Here is an 18490-nt window from a genome sequence, read left to right on the forward strand (position 1 = left end):
GCAAAATTAAAAAAGAGTTGATTTAGATTTCCTCCTTATTTTCTTCCCTCAGTTGATGATTCAGTTGTCCCAATAGTAATTGGTTGTTGTCCCTGTTTTGATTGTCATCCTTGCCTTGTAATATTTTTTTCCCCCTACCTTTGGGGTTTATATATTCATTTATTCACCTAAAAAATTTGTTTTTTTTGGTATGAAAAAGAAAACATAATTTTTTTAGATGGTACACTATAGAAATGAAAGGTAACAGCTAGGAGACTACCGCACCACATGACTTGCAAAATGATATGATATAAGTTACAACTTCTTAGTTTTTACTGAAAATACATTTGAGTTACAAAATAAAAATCAGTAACAACAATTTTTTCTATGAAATAAAAATCAGATTAAAATAAAAACAAAATATTTATTATGATTTAAGAGAATAAAAGTTCATTTTAGAGTCCTATGATATATGTATTCTTACCAAAGGTGTTTGTATCATTGGTTTCCTCCAACGTTTTAGTCTTGACATTTAAGTTGTATCATCATAATTATTTTCTCCTATCATAACAATATATATTGCTTGAGACAAGAAAGTAAAAAACGATATCAATTAACCACCTTAGGACAGTGAGTTCTTATTGGCAAATATATGCAACAACAATTAATAATTTTATGCATACATTGCTCACAACAAATACATGCATTTTCCTTGAGGTCATGCTTCATACAAAGGTAATGGAGTTTTTGTGTTTTTTTTGTTATCATTCATAAAAAATGATATTTAGGCTTTGTTGGCTACTTGGGCCAGATGCACATCCACTGGGAAGGTGGACATTGGGGAGTGTCACACCAAGGATGGGCCAAGCTCTAAAAGGATTAGTTTTAATGTCCAGGTGAGTGAAGTGGTCCAAATTAGGGTTGTTAAAAGCTGGCCTGCATCGGTCCAAATTAGGGGTTTTTTTTTAATTTTTTAGGTAAAAAAATTAGGGGTGTTAGGTGGTTTACTTTGGCCTAACCATTGCCATATTTACATTTTTTTTCTTTTTCTTTTTTTCCATATTTACATTACTTGGAATGAATAGTTTACTTCATGGGCAACATACAAAAAATGGGTGTATGTGAGTCTATAATGGACTTAAGTGATGAACAAATCCTGCCGGTTAAAAGAGTACTAAGCTCCAAAACTTGAATCTAATGGCACATAGATAAGGCATAGAACCAAGAACACTCTTTACCAATATCCCTCACCATGATCTTTTACTTCCCTAGGTAGAACCTAATATTCTCATGAACGTTATTTGACTCTTTTATCTTCTTTGTTTTAGATTTTTTGTACTTCTACGTAGACCTCTCTCTCACATTAGTATCACTTACCTTTATAATGAGATAGATACTGCAGAAAGTAGAACTAGGGCAAAACTGAAATTAAAACAGAGAATGGTAAAATTGTCAAATAATGTTCACCAGTTTTTTTTTTTTTCTAGAGAAAACCATTACTTAGATAAAATTTACATATCGACACTTGAGTTCAGCGCTTTGTGCGCCCAAGTTTTCAAAATATTGATATATGGAGAATCAGTGACTAAACATTGGTTTTTAGAAAAAAGACTGTCCATGGTCAACTGCCCACCAAAAGTAGGCCAAGGCCACTTCAAAAAATTATCAACAGAGATGAGGTTGTTAAGTTCAGATAAGTCTATTAAAATTCTGTCAAAAACACCTTCTTTGACTTGAAATTCCTAGAGCCCGATCAGAAGTCTCATTGCGGCAGCGTCAGCACCCTTTCCTGTCATGACAAAATCAGCAAGAGAGAGTAAGCAACCGGTATGAGAGAAAACTGATAGTGCCCATCCAGAAATGTTTAAAGACTTAACGGTAACAGATGTTATAAAGAGAGTATTTTCAGGATGTCCTATTGGGGTAGGACATGGTTTTGGTGGGGAAACCAATGGTTGTTTTATTGGACAAGCGGGCCAATTGGTAGAAGGGTGCTGTAATTTCGCTACCCAATGGTGCACTTGCTGGATAACAGTACACGGTGAAAGAGAGGAAATCCCTAAAGTAACCCTGTTTCTATGCATCCATAAGAAATAGCAAGTAGTAATTAGTATAGTAAAAAAAAAGAAGATAATTCAGTCGGAGTCAAATGACTCGAATTATAAAGAAACATAATTAATCGAGCAACAGAAGTAAGGGGAAGGCTAGATGGTCTAAAACCTAGTGGCCCGCCCATATCCTTTGAGCAACCTCACATGAGAAAAACACATGAAAGAGATTGTCCTACCCATTGTGACATAGACTACAAGTGGAGTCTATATCCACCAATTTGTGCAGGTGCTCTTTTGTGGGTAGTCCATCCAAAATCAATCACCAAAATAACAACTTAAATTTTGGCAGAATTTTAAGTTTCCAAAGATATCGCCACTAGTGTGAGCAGGGCAAAGAGTATTAACACCTGTAGGAGCATCCATTAGTGCTAGTACAAGAGTTTGTTAAAAGATATCTAGCAGCTGTCTTGGTTGTTAAAATGCCATTTTAGAGAGATGGCACCACCATTGATTATCATGTTCAGCAAAAACGTGAATAGGAAGCTGTAGAACCAGGTTTGATATATGATCAAGCAACAGAGATTGTATAAGATTAGAGTTCCAACAATTTTGGGATATAACATGCCTTACCAACGTTACCTACTTGATTTATTTTGAGCATGATATAGAGCAATAGAAATTGGAGAGTGCTGGAAAATCCAAGGGTCGGTCCAAAAAAAGGTATTATTCCCAGTACTAATTTTCCTGTAAATCATATGGTGAAGAATGGGAATAATACTAATAATAGCATTCCAACAAGGGCAGCCTCTTGTTTTCAGAGTTTTGGGATCAAAGACAGACATGTGATGGAAATACTTAGCCTGTAAGATTCGCACCTAGATGCCTTGAGGTTTGGTGAGAAGTCTCCATCCAAAGTTTAGGAGCAAGGCCTTATTTTCGGTGTAGGAATCTCTGAAGCCAAGGCCCCCAAAAGCTTTAGGCTGACACAATTTTTTCCAACCAATTAGATGAGCTTTTTCTGTGAGAAGGTGAGTCTCCATTCCAAAAATGAGAGTAGATTGAGTCCAGTTTCCTGCACACAATCTTTGGAATAGAGAAACAAGACATTAAATAAGAAGGAATTATGATAGTGCTTATTGGATTAGGACATGTCTCCCTGCAAAAGAAAGGAGGGAAGCTTTCCAAGTACTTAGTCTATTTTCCACTCTATGAACAAGACTGTTAAAATTCACACATTTAGATCTAAGGTGAAAAAGTTTAGTACCAAGATAGATAGAATCTTTATCCATTTCAGAAATGCTAATGGAACAACAGAGAGAAGCACGTTCATCAGGATTCACATTTGAGCTTAATGTAAGTCCACTTTTGGAGAGGTTGATGGTCAAACTAGATAAATTAGCAAATTGATCCAAAATGCACTTTATAGTGGATAAGTCCTCATGGGCAGCACGACAAAAAATAAAGGTGTCATCCGCAAAAAACAGATAGGTAATTTCCAGAGAAAATTTGGAGATCTTGATGCCCTTAAATAAGTTTAAATCTCTATGAGTTGTCAAAAGTCTAAAAAGCCCTTCCATCACAATAACAAATAAAAAAGGGTTGAGAAGGCACCCTTGTCGCAAACCTCTAGAGGCATGAAAAAACTGAAAAGCACTACCATTTAGTTTGATGGAAGGGCATGCCAATGGGTTCCGCATCCTAAAAAATAAAAAATGGATAACAAAAACTTCCATTCAATCCAGTCATAAGCTTTGGCCATGTCCAATTGAATAACTATATTTCCTGTCTTACCTTTCCTCTTGTGTTTGAGAAAATGAAAAATTTCCTAGGCGATGAGAATGTTGTCGAAAATTTGACGTCCATGAACAAAGGCAGCCTGACAAGGGGAAATGAAAGTAGGCAAGAGAGGTTTAAGGCGAGTAGCAATAATTTTGGCCACAATCTTATATGATACTTAGCAAAGGCTAATGGGACGAAAATCAGGAACCATAGAGACATTTTCTTTTTTGGAAATAAGACAGAGAAGTGTGTGATTTGTTCCTAGAGGAAGGGAAACAGAGATGAAGAATTGCTGAACAAATGATATAACATCGACAGAGACTAAAGGCCAAAATTTCTGATAAAAAACAGCTTGAAGTCCATCAGCCCCTGGTGCTTTAAAGGCTCCAATAGAGAAAAGTGATGCACATATTTCATCAATAGAGGGAATAGAGCTAAGTGATTGGAATTGGGTCGATAGTTCAGGGCAAGGGGGAAAGAGACATTTAATGAAGGTAGGGTCAAGGGGGTTTGAGGTGGTAAAGATGTTGTGCCAAAATGATGCAAATTCCTAGGCAATGAGAGCAGGATTCTTAAGGAGGGAACCATCACTGGCAAGAATGTAGGAAATTTTCTAGTGATGTTGATTAACCTTAGTCACAGCATGGAAAAATTTGGTATTGTGATCACCATAGATGAGGAAGTCGTGGCATGATTTCTGTTTCCAGAAAGTTTCTTTAGCTTAGAGGATCATTCAAGATTTTGAGAAAGAATCGAGGCGGTGTCACCCAAAGAATAGACAAGGTCTTCCACTTGTAACAAGGCATTGAACAAGTGGTCCTTAATGTGGGATATATAACCAAAAATTTCAAAGTTCCATTTCTGGAACAATCTATTGAAATATGCAAGCTTGGTGGGTAGATCTGTTTGACCAAGGTTAACCCAACAATTAAAACAGAAAGGCATGAATAAGCGATGGGGAAAACCAGGCATACTAGTAGTGAAAAAGTTTTTTAGTTCGATTGATGTGTGTGGTAGCCTGAAAAACAATAGGATTGTGGTCAGAGCCAAAAGAAGAAAGCTTTGTAAGGGAAGGGTTGGGCCAAAGGGACAGCCACAAAGGATTAACATAGGCTTTGTCAAGGCATTCTTTGACAAGGTTTGGGAGTTTTTGTTTATTTGTCCAAGTGAAATTATTATAGGGTAAAATTATTTCTAACAAGTTAAAGGTTGAGATAAGATCTGCTAAGGCCTTGGATGATGGAGTTAGGCTAAAAGGAGTTCCTCCCAATTTTTGGGAAGGAGAGATTATGTCATTAAAATCCCCAATAAGAAGAACAGGGTATGAGATAGAAGAGAGGAAAGAAAAGAATTCTCTCCAACCATGCATCATGGTGGAAGCCTGCGGAGAGCCATATAGACAGATAACACCCCAAGGCACAGGGAAGCAAAGGCAAGGGTCAAAGTGTAAAGAGATGAAGAAAAATCTAATATAGGCATGGGGGTTGGGAAGGCTTTTGGAGCAAGGGAGCCAAAGGCCCCCCTTTCGGCCACGAATACCTTCACTATTAATTAAAAAAGAGGAATTGAATTGGAAAAAACATGAGAGGAGGGGAAAGTAGAGTGATCTTTAATTTTAGTTTCACATAGAAACACCAAATCGGAGTGAATTCTTTTTATATGGGATTTAAGTGTATTAAGAGTGTTGGAAGAATGCAGCCCCTACACGTTCTAACAAAATAGTTTCATGCGGTGCCAAATATGAGCAGACAAGAGTAAATGGTATAGTAAAGTAAAGATGTCAAAAACACGAACACCATAAAATTAAGAGAAACAGCACAGAAGAAAATGTACTTAGAGAACAGATTAGAACAACCAATATAGTATCTAGAAAACAAATATGCTAAAATATAATCAGCAAAATATAAAACAAATAATAACTCTAGCAATGCTTGTTGAGAAAAGGACAATAAAAAATGAAGACATATGAAACAAAAGGAAGAACGAACAGACTACCTAGGAATAAACTATCGTTGTTTATATCGATTATCAAAGTGAAATCAAGCAAGTACTAGGCTAAGAGTAATATAGAAAAATACTACGAGATAGGTAGAAAATGGATGAAAGAGACAAATAATGCGTCCCTGGTCATAGAGCACTCTATCCGCTTCCCTAAGGTTGTGTGCGGCGCCCTCATCAGGCCCATGTTGCGAAGTATCAGCAATAGGGGTAGGGCCCTTCCCCTTGAAACGGTCATTAAGGTCAGATAGGATTTTGGCAGGATCATCAAACTGATTAATGAAATGGAAAAGTACCTCCATAGTAGGGTCATTGGTATCGAAGGGCGTTCGAGCCCATTTGCATGGTCTGACAGCCAGGGGTTCGGGGATTCCAGCAAAGCCAGTCACAGCACTAGATATAGTGTGGGCAAACTGAGAGGGATGGAGGCAGTACTGGAAGAACAATTGTTGCGCTTGGAAGCGCACACCCAGAAATTCCACAGAGGTATGTTAAGATAGGGTGGTTTTGGGGGGAGATGGAACATTCAAGAAGCATGGGATCAGTGCAAATCGGTAGCTATCGAGCAGTAGCACAAGCAATAGCAAAGGTTTGGATAGGAATGGGATTGGGTGGTGTGGAAGAAGGGAAAGCAAATGAAAGAGGTAGGGAAAGGTTAAGAAGTTCAGAGATAAACAGACAGGAAGGGGGCTAGCGAGACTCCGGGCTGGGAAAAAGGGAGAACTCACCCAATGAGAAGAGTTGTGAGTGAGTTTTTGGGTTATTAGAGAGTGATTGTTGAGGCCAGATGGATTCATTAGGGGGAGAAGTGCCAGAGACATTCAGCGAAAGCCTCTAAACAGAGCTACCCACCGTGTTAGGCAGCTTCGAGCAACCTAAGGAAGATTCTGGAAGAGCAGTCACTGTGCATGATGGCGAGCGGGTCACAGAGAGGGTGGGGGGAATCAGTAGGGGAAAGTGGCCATTTATCTTAATGGGTTTAGTTATTGCAGCCTCATAGTCAGGGGTAGGGTTCTTACCTTTGTGTATTTCTCCAGAGAAGGTGCAAGCATTATGAATGTGAGTGACTCTACCACACAAAGAGCATATATGCTCTAATTCAAAAAGAAATCTTACCGGTGTTGTGGAGCCATCAGGTAAATGTAGAGTGGAGGCTAGACATATGGATTTGGATTTCTTAAACCAAATTTTCACTATGGTCGTGTCTAAGGGAAGGCCAACTCTGGTCGATATGAGGGAAATTCCAGCATCGATCGCATTTCGAATGGCATGATAAGTGTACCCAGCAGTTGGAATGTCAAGCACCTATAACCAAAGGGGTAAGAATTCCCTTTCCTTGACAGCAAACTGAGAGCTGAGAGAGTGATAACCCAGTTACAGAAGGAAGGAGTCGCACCACCATGGAGCTGCACAGTAGATGGAGGTACAGGTTTCCTTAGAATCAAACGTGACATAGAAGAAACCGTCGTCAGTCGTACAAATGAAAAGAGCTCCGCAAGGTTCCCAAATGGACACCAAGAGGTCACAGAGGTGATTTCGAGGAGGAAAGGAGGAACCAACCATCGAGTGCAGTAGTAGAGGGGATCCACGGCTTAGATGGTAGTTCATCCACTAAGTCCAGTAAAGGCGAGCTCCATATGGCGAGCTGAGAAGATTCTGAGGGAGCTGAGAGAGCAGGGGTAGGGGGGATTTTACCCATCACGATGAGTAAGATGGAGAAGGGAGAAAGCAGAGAGATGGTGAAGAGAGGGGGAAAGAAATGGGAAGAGATCGTTGGAGGCGAGGTCTATTCAGAGGGCGATTTGATAAGGAAGATGTACGTGTCAATTCAAAAGAAAAATGAAGAGTTTAGGAGGGGTAAAAGTCGTACGAACCAAATAAAACAGGGGAGAACAAGGGAAAGAAAGAAAAAAGGTTATCGAACCCTTAGTGGCAGTGGAAAATATCGTTCAAGGTTCCTAAGGGTGAAGCACTGCCCATACTAGAGAAGAGAGGTAGGGAGCTCACAGGACCAATCTAAGACAAGAGAGGGAAGAGATGGTAGAACTGATGGGGAAAAGAAGAAAAAACGAAAAACCGTGTCAAGATTCAGAAAGCCAAGGAGGATAGACAAAGAAGGAAAGAATGGAAAAGTTAGGAGCCGAGGGCTTGCAACTAATCCCGTATTAGTCAGACAGTTCTTCGTTAATGGTAAATTTAAGGTCAATACTATTGATCATCTGTTTCTATATGAACTTGCTCTCATTGGACATTGCTCTTTGCTTGCTCTCATTGGACACTGTTGTTTGGGGATGCTAGATTGGAATGATTCTTGGACACTACTATTGGACACTACTCTTTGGGGAAACATAGTATGACTAACCAGAAAAAAAAGGGGAGAAAACGCTCCCTAGTCGTGCCGTCCTTGCGCCAGTGAGGGGTCAATGATTGGACACTAATTTTCACTAGTTAAGCCACCGTAAAATAATACAATGACATTGCCACAATGAGAGTTAAGAATCTTACTCAACTGGACTTTGTTTATTAGTAAATTTTTGCTTTGATTCCCGGTTATTTTTGGATGTTTAGCATCTTCCAGAAAATGGGAAAACTACATGTTAATAGGTAGAGGCCGGGTTTCCCATGTTGCATGCATGGAGAAGAATTTGTATGCCACAATAACGGGTGTTCTGAAAAACGTATCATCCATGTGGGATCCACACACTTAATAGTAAAAGGGTAAACAGGCGTTAATGGGTGTCAGAAACACCAGAGGAGGACCCACAAGGGCTGCCCCAAAGGATACAAGTACTGTCAAATTTGACAGCACTGTAACGATCACCGGAAATATGCCATCGGAAACAGGTTCCAAGTCACCAGAAATATTAGACCTATTTCCGGTGGCCTTTGTAGAGGCTTCCTAAGGCCTCAAGGTTCACTGAAAATATGCCACCGGATACTTGAAGTCATGCCCTCGTGTGAATGGCCCCAAGGAGGTAAAGAGGCGTCGATCTCAAAATCACATGCTTCTTAAGGCGAAGTTCCCTTAACAACTCGACTACTAAACACCATGTGTGACTGGCCCCAAGAAAGTAAGAGGAGTCAAACTCAAAGCTATATACTTCCTAACTCGAAGGTCCCTTGCCAACTCGGCTACCCCTTGGGGTTCAGACACTAAATTGACTTGTTCATCATGCGTTTTCATAATCATGGGTTATACCTCTTTTTTTTTTTTTTTTTGGTCAAAGTGAAATGTAAGTTTTGGAGAAAGGTTGGATAAAGTGGGAATTCTCTTATATGTCACATGCCAAATTTAGTGGTTTATATCAAATGATCCATCATGTGTGTAGTTTTTCATCTTGCTTTTTGTACAAGTGATTTTTCAAATAATTTCAGGAGTGTCAGTCTAACTAGAGATGAGAGTTGATATTTGAATTGGATCCGAATTTGTATCTATTTAGTCGAAATTTATAGAGATAAATCAGATAATAGATAGGAATTAGGATAGTGATGTATCCACCTCAAAAATATCTAATAAGATTATAATTGACGACTCTAGATAAGGAAGGGTGATCGTTGCCAGACTATGTGCCTTTTGCACTACTGTAGGGGCCAATGAGAGCACTCATGGAAACATCCAAAAAGGGGGATTTTTCATTTCACAGGGACGGGGTGGTCATTTTACCCTTCCTATATCTGGTGCAGGTACATTCTTTTTCCCAAAATTTAGACTTAGCATGCAAACGAGGGATGTTAAGCCTTGTTTTAAAATTTTGATCAATGGAATAGGTGTGGAAATTCTTCTTATCACAAAGATACAACCAAGTTTGCTGATGTGATATTAAGACTGATGACAATTCAATAAACTTCATGATGCTTAAGAGGACCCATTTAATTTTCACATTGTAAATTCATTAATAAACATTTATTAGACTAGCTTGTATGGTGCAGAATGGTGAGGGGAGTAGAATGCGGTCATGGCCTAGTTTTTACAAAGAAGCAGAAGGGAAGAAAGCAAGATCATTGAATGACTTCATTCTCCCCTTGAACCAACATCAAAGAAAGAGTAAATGAAAATATTAGGGTGTTAGTGCCTCAGAGCATCTAAGAGTCCTCTTCAGATGTTTCATCAGGTTGGGCCAAAGCAAAGCCTCACCTTACATCTCTTCTTGCTCTGGTGTTTCTTGGCTGTAGGTGGAACAGAAGAATGAATCATTTCCCACATCACTTGGATATCTTCATATTCTCTGCAAGACTCCTTGTCCTCATAAAGTTTCACCAGCCCATGCCTTAGGTTACCTATCACACACACACACATGAGAGAGGGGGAGAGAGAGAGAGGATGAATGCTATAGACTAAAATCTCACCTTTGTGTTTATGGGCAAGGCGTTGAGCAATGCGGAGGACTATATTCTTTGTTTGGAAGAGGAAATTATTCTTGAAGCACCACCATCTCCTCCACCTCTCCATTCAACTCTCTCTCTCTCTCTCTCTCTCTCTCTCTCTCATGGCTTGAGTCCCAACACTCTCATCAGACCTTTTTATCCTCTTCCCGTCCCAACTTCCCCTCCCTCACCCCCAATTAACAAAAATATTAATGCAAAGCAACAAAAAAGAATCTCACACAGAAGAAAGCAACATCCAAGAGGATTTCAGCCTCAAACACCCACGTCACACAATTTACCATCAAGCTTCATTGAATACCGTTAGTGTCCTTTTCAGCCAATGAAACTACTCTTTTTTTTTGGTAGGAAAACTAAACTCATTGACGGTGAAGGGCTCACTCAATACTCCCACAAAGCACATAATTGTCGATGAGGGACATCTCGATGCATGCTCAGGTGCTGCCAATCGTCGGATGCACGTTGGAGAGGATCCAGGGGCAATGACCCTTATGAATTCCTACCAAAAAAAAACAGATAATACCGTCTTCAGAACCCCAAGTTCCCTTGGACATTGCCTTTTCTTCCTTATCTCTCTTACCAAATATTCTAATCCGTAAACCAGGAAATTGGTAGTGGGGCATCTGGTCAAATGGTTAGTTGTACTCTCTGGGTATGTAGTATAATCCATGACTGAACACATAAGATCAAAGAATGCAATTAAATTCAATTATGTAGGGGACATAACTGAGACAAAATGGAAGTTGCTTAGAGGATTAATTAATTGGATTAAGTACAGAATTGGATTATTGGATTATCTTTCTTTCGTTTTATCATCAATCAGGTTCGAAGTATGAATATTTTAAGCCAGCATCTACTAGCTTCCGTGCTCTGGCCTTTGGCTGTTCCCGTGCAGTTGTCCCTCCCTGACTCCCAACACAGTACTACTCAATAACCCTCCCTCAGAAGAATTGCAGAAATTATTATTTTCAGCTGAAGATGTCTGTTTTTAGAACCTAAACATGGCTGAGTTTCGGTAGAAGGTTTGGGCATAAAAAATTTACAGCAGAAATCGAACAAAGAAGAAATACATTTCCACTTTCAACTTGTTCTCGAGAGAATGGAGATAAATGGTGGACTGAGGCCATTGTGGTTAAACGGTCAGAAGCGGAGCTTCAACTCCATTATGAAATTGACACTGCGTAGATAGTAAAGTAGGTAGAAGTAGAGAAGTTTCAAGAGCTGACTTCGTCGTTCATGGCTTACTGGTTATACAGGGGAATGAGCCTCTGTCAAACTTTCAGAACCCTTCAGTTGGATTACTGATGTGCATTGCTGATCTCCTCTCAAAACAACCAATTAATTCTGATGACCTTATCAGAAGATGAAGAACGTCTAGATCTGGAACAATTACCCTGGAGGTAAATATTATCTGAATTGACAATTTCATCAAAAACATCTGATCAATATATGGTTCCAACCTGTTCACGATATTCAGCTAGGCTGCCTGGATAAAACAATTAGGTAACTGGAGAGCTAGTCTTCATATACAAGCGATTGTATACAGCCCTCGCAACAATATTCACCCAATGGAATTTCAACAAGGTCACAGCAATCAAACTCAAAACACTTATAACAATAATCTAAGTAACAATTCGACCAATATGTAGTTTTTACCACTAGTAATGACCTTCATCCTGTTAGGCCAGTATGAGAGAAATCCAACATGTGAGACTCGGTAGCCTCGATTAAGATCAATGGACAAACAGATGCACACTTTGATCAAGACAGTTAACCCAGCGTGCACAGAGAACTAAGAAAGAATCCAATTAATAAGATCTGAATCATTTTCATCACATCAGTCTGAGAACATAAAGTGTAAACTGGAACGCACCTACAAAAATTCGTCCAAATGTACAAAACAAAAATTGGACACATAAGTTTGATCCTCAAAGCTAAATGGCAAGATTCAAAACTACCAATTCAGTCCAAAACTAAAAACACTGCAGTTATCTCTGCAACTGTTCTGATCATACTTGAAGGTCAAGCAGTTGCAGCTGATTGGGCAGCAAGCCGCCTCCTGGCCTCTTCGATGATGGACAACTTGATACCCTTGCCCTTGGGCAGAGATATCCAAGGTTTGGTACCCTTGCCAACAGTAAAGACATTACCCAAACGAGTGGCAAACTCTTGGCCAGTGGCATCCTGAATGTGGATCGTCTCAAAGCTTCCCTTGTGCTTCTCCCTGTTCTTGATAACTCCTACCCTGCCCCTGTTCCTACCTCCAGTAACCATGACCACATTCCCAACATCAAACTTGATGAAGTCAGCAATCTTGTTGCTCTCGAGGTCAAGCTTGATGGTGTCATTGGCCTTAATGAGAGGGTCTGGGTAACGGATTGTGCGCCCATCATAGGTGTTGAGATATGGGATACCCTTCTGCCCAAATTGCACAGAGCGCACCTTGCAAAGCTTAAACTGCCAGAAAGAAAAGGTGAATGAAGATCAAACAAGCCAAAAGTTTTCCTACCATACAAAATCAAAGCATCAAAAACTGTTTCATCAATCAAAAGAATATGGTATGAGCACCAATGTCAGCATTACAGAGGCCAACAATTGGGGACACAAAACCAGCAGGCTGGGGGAACCTTCCAACCTAAGGATCAATGTCAGAATAACAGACCTTTGCCTCTTCATCTTTGATTGAGTGCAGACGGAAACGGCCCTTGGTATCAAAAAGGAGACGGAAGTTCTCGTTCGTCTTGGGAATTGATACAACGTCTGGCAATAGTAGGTAAAGTGAAAAAAAGCAATGTCAATTTTCCAGCTTTTTATCAAACCAGATCAATATCGGAAGAAAAAAAGGGTTTCTCAAAACTCAATTGACATACAGGAGAATGAACTAATAATTTTAGAAACACAAAACTTCACAGGAGGAATAGAAGAAGCTGTTCCCACTGCCCAACTCATGCATAGGAGCTGAAGAATGGGCAGCAAATATACCATGCTCCGCCAAGGAGATTTTATCATACAATAAAAGGATAAATCCTTCAGAACACCATAATCAGGTGAGCATAACCACATCTGATCTGTGAAATTGATAATTAAAGAAGCACAATTCAGGCAAAACTAGGATTCAGTTAAGAATGCATACCCATGAATCCGGATGGGTAGGTCTTATCGGTCCTAACCTTTGCATCAACAAGAACCTGGCGTTGCATCAGTATAGCAATAACCTCACGGTATGTGAGGGCATATTTCAGTCTGTTTCTCAAGATAAGAACAAGGGGTAAGCATTCCCTGGCCTTGTGGGGTCCAGATGATGGCTTTGGAGCCTGCAACAAAAACAAAATGTATCAGATTAACAATGAGAGAACATGTATATTATTAAAAAGCAACACAGCGAGTAGATAACACAGACACTTAAAGAACTATCTATACTTACAAAGGCACCGCCAAGTTTGTCTAACATCCAATGCTTTGGGGCATTGAGTCTCTTCAAATGTTTCTTCAAACCACGTGCCTGAAAGTAAAAATAATGGTAAAGACTCAGAGCTCAAATTAAAATTGTAAACAAGTATCATATATAACATTCCATAATCATAATATCACTGTTATTAGCATCTAGAACGCCCCACTTCAACACTCCACAGTCCTCACCAACAGATACTGATGATGGACATGAGAAAAGAAGACCTACCTTGAATACCTCAATTATTTCCCTCCCATATAAAACGGCTACAATTAAAATTGTAAACAAGTATCATATATAACATTCCTTAATCATAATATCACTGTTATTAACATCAGGAACACCCCACTTCAACACTCCGCAATCCTCACTAACAGATACTGATGATAGACGTGAGAAAAGAAGACCTTCCTTGAATACCCCACTTCAAAAATCAACACCAAAAGCAAATATGGGATGGGAGCTAGAAAAAAGAGGGGGGTAAACCTCAACCACAAAAATTCAGAAGAAAGGAACAAATGTTCCAGTTGTCTCATCTTGACAGTGTGACAAATCATCACTATATTAACAGATGGTACCTACACTCATCATCCGCTTTTGCTATCAATATGTTTCACCCAAAATTATTTCCAGAGATTAGAGACTTCATGAAAAAACAAGATCTACTTAACCACAATATAAGGAGTTAAAGACCAGTGAAGGAAAACGCTACACTAAAGATAATATCATTATCATTATAAGTTCACTGTGAGGACAAGGAAAGAAAAACATCTAACTAAATCAATACCAAATTGAAAGAAGGCTACCACACCTTCTGAAGAACTACAATAATTTTGACTTGCTCTTTTAGAGAATTTTTGTGGACATATCTAATCCACAATTCATCCTTAAACATTTCTTGTTGGCATTAGAACGAAAATAACTCAAAAGACCATTGTTGTATGATATTACACATAATAGGGCAAATTTTACAAATTAAGCGATTCTAGTTTCATATTGTTCTAAGGATCCAGTTTTTATGCACAGCTGTGTATGTACATTGTCCTTCCTGTCAACCATTGGATTAGGGTGGGGGCAGAAGTGTAACACATAACCTTCTCTCCCCCATTCAACAGTTTGAAGCCATGACTGTGTACGCGCATGGTTGTTCCTTTCAACTGTTGCATGGGGTGGGGCAGAAGTTACACACCCCCATCCAAGGGTTGAAGGAACGACTGTGCATGGTCGTGCACATTAAACCTTTTTCCTAGTTCTAAAGTGTAAATAGATTTTTACATTGACTCATTAAAAGTTCTAAAACTTGGCGTTTGCCTATGAAATTGATTTCTTTGAGGAGTTGAGATTGCTATCTTGTATATAATGACTAACATTTGATGCCACTGTGAAATGGAACATCCACAGTGGACGATCATACAAAAGTTGATACATATTCAACTATCGAGTCTTATCACCATAGTGAAGGGGAAGAAACCTATAGCAACTTTAGTCCAAAATCTGTCATTGAAAATGCCATCTACTGATTCTATAAAAAAATATATATATCTAGACAAGACTACGTAGAACTCAGAAAATACTAAATGCAGACCACAGGAGGGTGAGAATAACCCACTCAGAATATGAGTCATTAAAAGATCAGATCCACGAGATCCTATGAATGGCAAGGAAACCGGTTATCATTATAGATCTTGAAACCCCTAGATATGCAACGAGCCCAAAACAAATGGTTTGGGGGAGAACTTTTTGAACAAGATCTCATTAACAAACTATAATTATAAAGTAAACATAACACTTCTTCTTGTGAAGATTAACTCTGAAATCAAATCTAAGTCTACGAACACAGAGGATTTGTGACAACAAGATGAGAATTAAACCAATATAACACCGGAAAGAACAAGATAATTAGAAAGAAAACGAACCATGATTCCTCTTCCTTCGAAACCTCTCGCCTCTGCCTTCGACCTCTAACGAACGACGCCTCCGGTGCTTCTTCAGCCAATAGAAAATGTTAAGCCCAAAACCCTGACGAAGCAAGGCTAAAACCCTGACGAAGTGGGTTCGGCACTGCACCGGAAGTAAAGCACACCCTAAGGCTCCGTCTGCTATCGTTCTAAAAAAACGTTTTTGGAGTTTTTTCGTTCTATTGGAACGAAAAACAGAATCTTTTGTTTGGCGTACTTATGATCAGTTTCTGTTTTTTTGGAACAAAAAGTGAAAAAAAAAAAAAAAACGAGATTGGACGGAACTCCAAAATGGAGTTCCGTCTTCCCAGTTTCGTTCCATTTTACAAAAAAAAAAAAAAAATTCCCGATAAAAATCTGAAATTTTGAAACACCATTTTTTCGTTTAAAAACTGCATTTTGACACATAAACTGAAATTTTCGTTTTTTACACGAAACGACGTTTTTTTAATAGAAACGATACCAAACAGACTCTAACTATCACAGTTCAGCTGAGGCTGAAATAAGTTGATCCTATGGTCCTATTTTACATGTCCAACTTCGGCCCAAATTAAGTTTCCTAATTGACAAAAAGGTCGTTCAAGGTTTCACCATGCCTTAAAGTATAAGGCTTCATTATTTGTCAACTTTTTTTCTTTAATAGAAAATACTTATCATTTATGGTACAAATGTTATTCTTAATAGTAGCAATTAGAATTAGGTTCGGTTAATTGGAATGTGTATTCTCCATAATTTGTATATTCCATATAGGAGATCTTCGTATTGAGAAGATCCATTGACCTGAGATGAAGAGAAAGGTCTATCTATGCTATTTAGTTATTCAGTTAAACCAATGATTCATTATTGGAATAGATACAACAATAGTTAAGGAACCTAATATAGCTAGGTTAAGAGATAATTGAGCATGCCATGACGTTGCCATGACCAATGCCCTCAGTATGGTAATACATGTAATATTAAAAACTCCATACATTGATCATTTGCTCCTACATCAAGCTCTAATAATTAATCAATCAATCTTGGGATAAATAGTATCTATTACTTTACTTATGTTTACTGTTAAGTTTGTTTCGCATTCTTGACCCGTTTTGAAGATTGACCCTCTCTGACACATTTTGGTGGCGACCCGAATGGAAAGTTTTCTGGATCTCTGATGGAAGCTCAACCCAAGCTCGAAACCCAGCACTGATCTCGTATGGGGTGCGGGGGCGTAATCCCCACGGTATGGTTCGATCAGATTGACCGTGATCCGATGGGTCGACCAGCTATTTGGAGTATATAATGTATTGTTGTCTTATTGAGTAAGTCATTGTATTTTGGGGGTTTTTCGAACTAGGATTTCAAGGTGAGTTTTCTCACCGCTGCTTGAGTATAATCTCTCTTCTGCATAGTGAAATATCTTTTTCTTCACTCGAGGACGTAGCACACCACACCGATGTGTGAACCTTGTTAAATCTCTGTGTTGTGCGGATCTATTATATGTTTATTCTTGTATTTTCTTGGTGTTTGCTCTAACATTTACTTTGACTCAACTCTTGTACAAGGGGAATGCGACTCAATCTTTTTACTGTGAATAAATTGTAAGTTGTTTTGTTTCACTCATATAACTATCTGCTTAAGTTCATTAACTGCAAACATCTCAATGGCCAAATTTTATTCCACATTAACTAAGTAAAGTTACTCAAATACTAATTCAAAGTTTTAGTAAAATTAATCAATGTGCATGATTACTTACATACAATTTAGCTCTTGCTCCCTTGATTTTCTCCTCTATACAGTAATCCAAAGAAATGGAGCCCAATCATCGCTTAGTGAGCTATTTATTTCCGCCAAGAGCACTTCGCTTACATGCAAGGTGGCAAGTCTATGCTAGGTAGAGCTATTGCACTAGGCGAAGGAGATGCATTTTATGGTACTAAGACAAGATCCCAAGGAATAGCTTTGTGAATTACATAATAATAACAATAATAATTATTATTAAAAAAAAATTCATTCATGTTGATTCTCCTACGAGCTCTCATTGGCCCCCAAATTGGTGCAAGGATCACATGACCATGCAACGATCTTTTGTCCATAGAGTTATGTGCTATTGCACAATACTACTTTTCTTCACACACCCCAAATGAGATTAAGGTGATAATACATTTTTAGGGAGAGAGAATACCGCCTAGTTGAGTGTCTCTTGTGCCAACATGAGGGCCAACGAGAGCATGCATCTAGGTATTCAATAGGGAGGGGCAGGGTGGTCATTTTCCCTCCCCTCTATCTAGGCACAGAGCGCACAACCAAGTATTGTTCTTTTCTCCATACCTTTAATAATGTAATGGAAGAAAATAAACCTAAAAAATAGTGTAGCCTTTGTGCCCATACATAGTTGGGGGGGGGGGGGGGAATGACCGCCCCATCCCTCATGAAAGGTGGACATTCCACCAATCCACCCCTACTGATGCTTATGCATGTGATCCGATTAGACCCCATGTAAGTACAAGGGGCACGCTTCCCGCCAGGGAACTCTCTCATAAATGTAATTTATGTAATACCTATTGGAAAAGGAGAGGGTTCTTGGGCAAATGGCATAAGGGAAGGCACAAATGAAGTATGACGAAATAGTATCACATATTGGGAGCAATGAGATCATTTCATGGAATGAGGAGAGAGATAGATACATAGGTGTTAGTGTATCCAACCCTAGCGACTTTGAGAATCTTTTTCCAATGAAAGAATAAGGAAGGGTTCTATGAACCTTCTTCATTTCTAACGCAATTAAAGATAGGGAGACAGTTCCTTGAAAGGCAACGCCAATTTGGGTGCCATTGAGAGCATGTGGAAGTATCACTAAGGATGAGATTTCAGTCTTTGATGAAACGTGGGGTGGTCATTTTGCTACACCT

The 18490-nt window shown here is 39.1% G+C and overlaps 1 protein-coding gene across 1 annotated transcript; it reads right to left on the reverse strand.

The window, feature by feature from the left end:
- Window positions 1-11983: 11983 nt before the first annotated feature.
- LOC122088384 (40S ribosomal protein S4-like) lies at window positions 11984-15711 on the reverse strand. The gene is made up of 5 exons (XM_042657645.1): window positions 15558-15711; window positions 13615-13692; window positions 13324-13504; window positions 12853-12950; window positions 11984-12647 (listed from the first exon to the last, which is right to left on the reverse strand). Exons 1-5 carry the CDS (start codon window positions 15558-15560, stop codon window positions 12213-12215), a joined length of 795 nt encoding a protein of 264 aa, XP_042513579.1. The 5' UTR covers window positions 15561-15711; the 3' UTR covers window positions 11984-12212.
- Between the last annotated feature and the right edge of the window lie 2779 nt (window positions 15712-18490).

This window comes from Macadamia integrifolia, chromosome 9 (genome assembly GCF_013358625.1).
Source record: "Macadamia integrifolia cultivar HAES 741 chromosome 9, SCU_Mint_v3, whole genome shotgun sequence".
Classification (NCBI taxonomy): domain Eukaryota; kingdom Viridiplantae; phylum Streptophyta; class Magnoliopsida; order Proteales; family Proteaceae; genus Macadamia; species Macadamia integrifolia.

What these genes read in the sequence shown, in the direction of transcription:
- LOC122088384 (XM_042657645.1), bottom strand. An exon ending in ACAAACTTGGCGGTGCCTTT is followed by an intron (nt 13,505 to 13,614) that starts GTAAGTATAGAT and finishes TTTTTGTTGCAG; the next exon opens with GCTCCAAAGCCATCATCTGG. An exon ending in TCAAAGATGAAGAGGCAAAG is followed by an intron (nt 12,648 to 12,852) that starts GTCTGTTATTCT and finishes TCTTTCTGGCAG; the next exon opens with TTTAAGCTTTGCAAGGTGCG.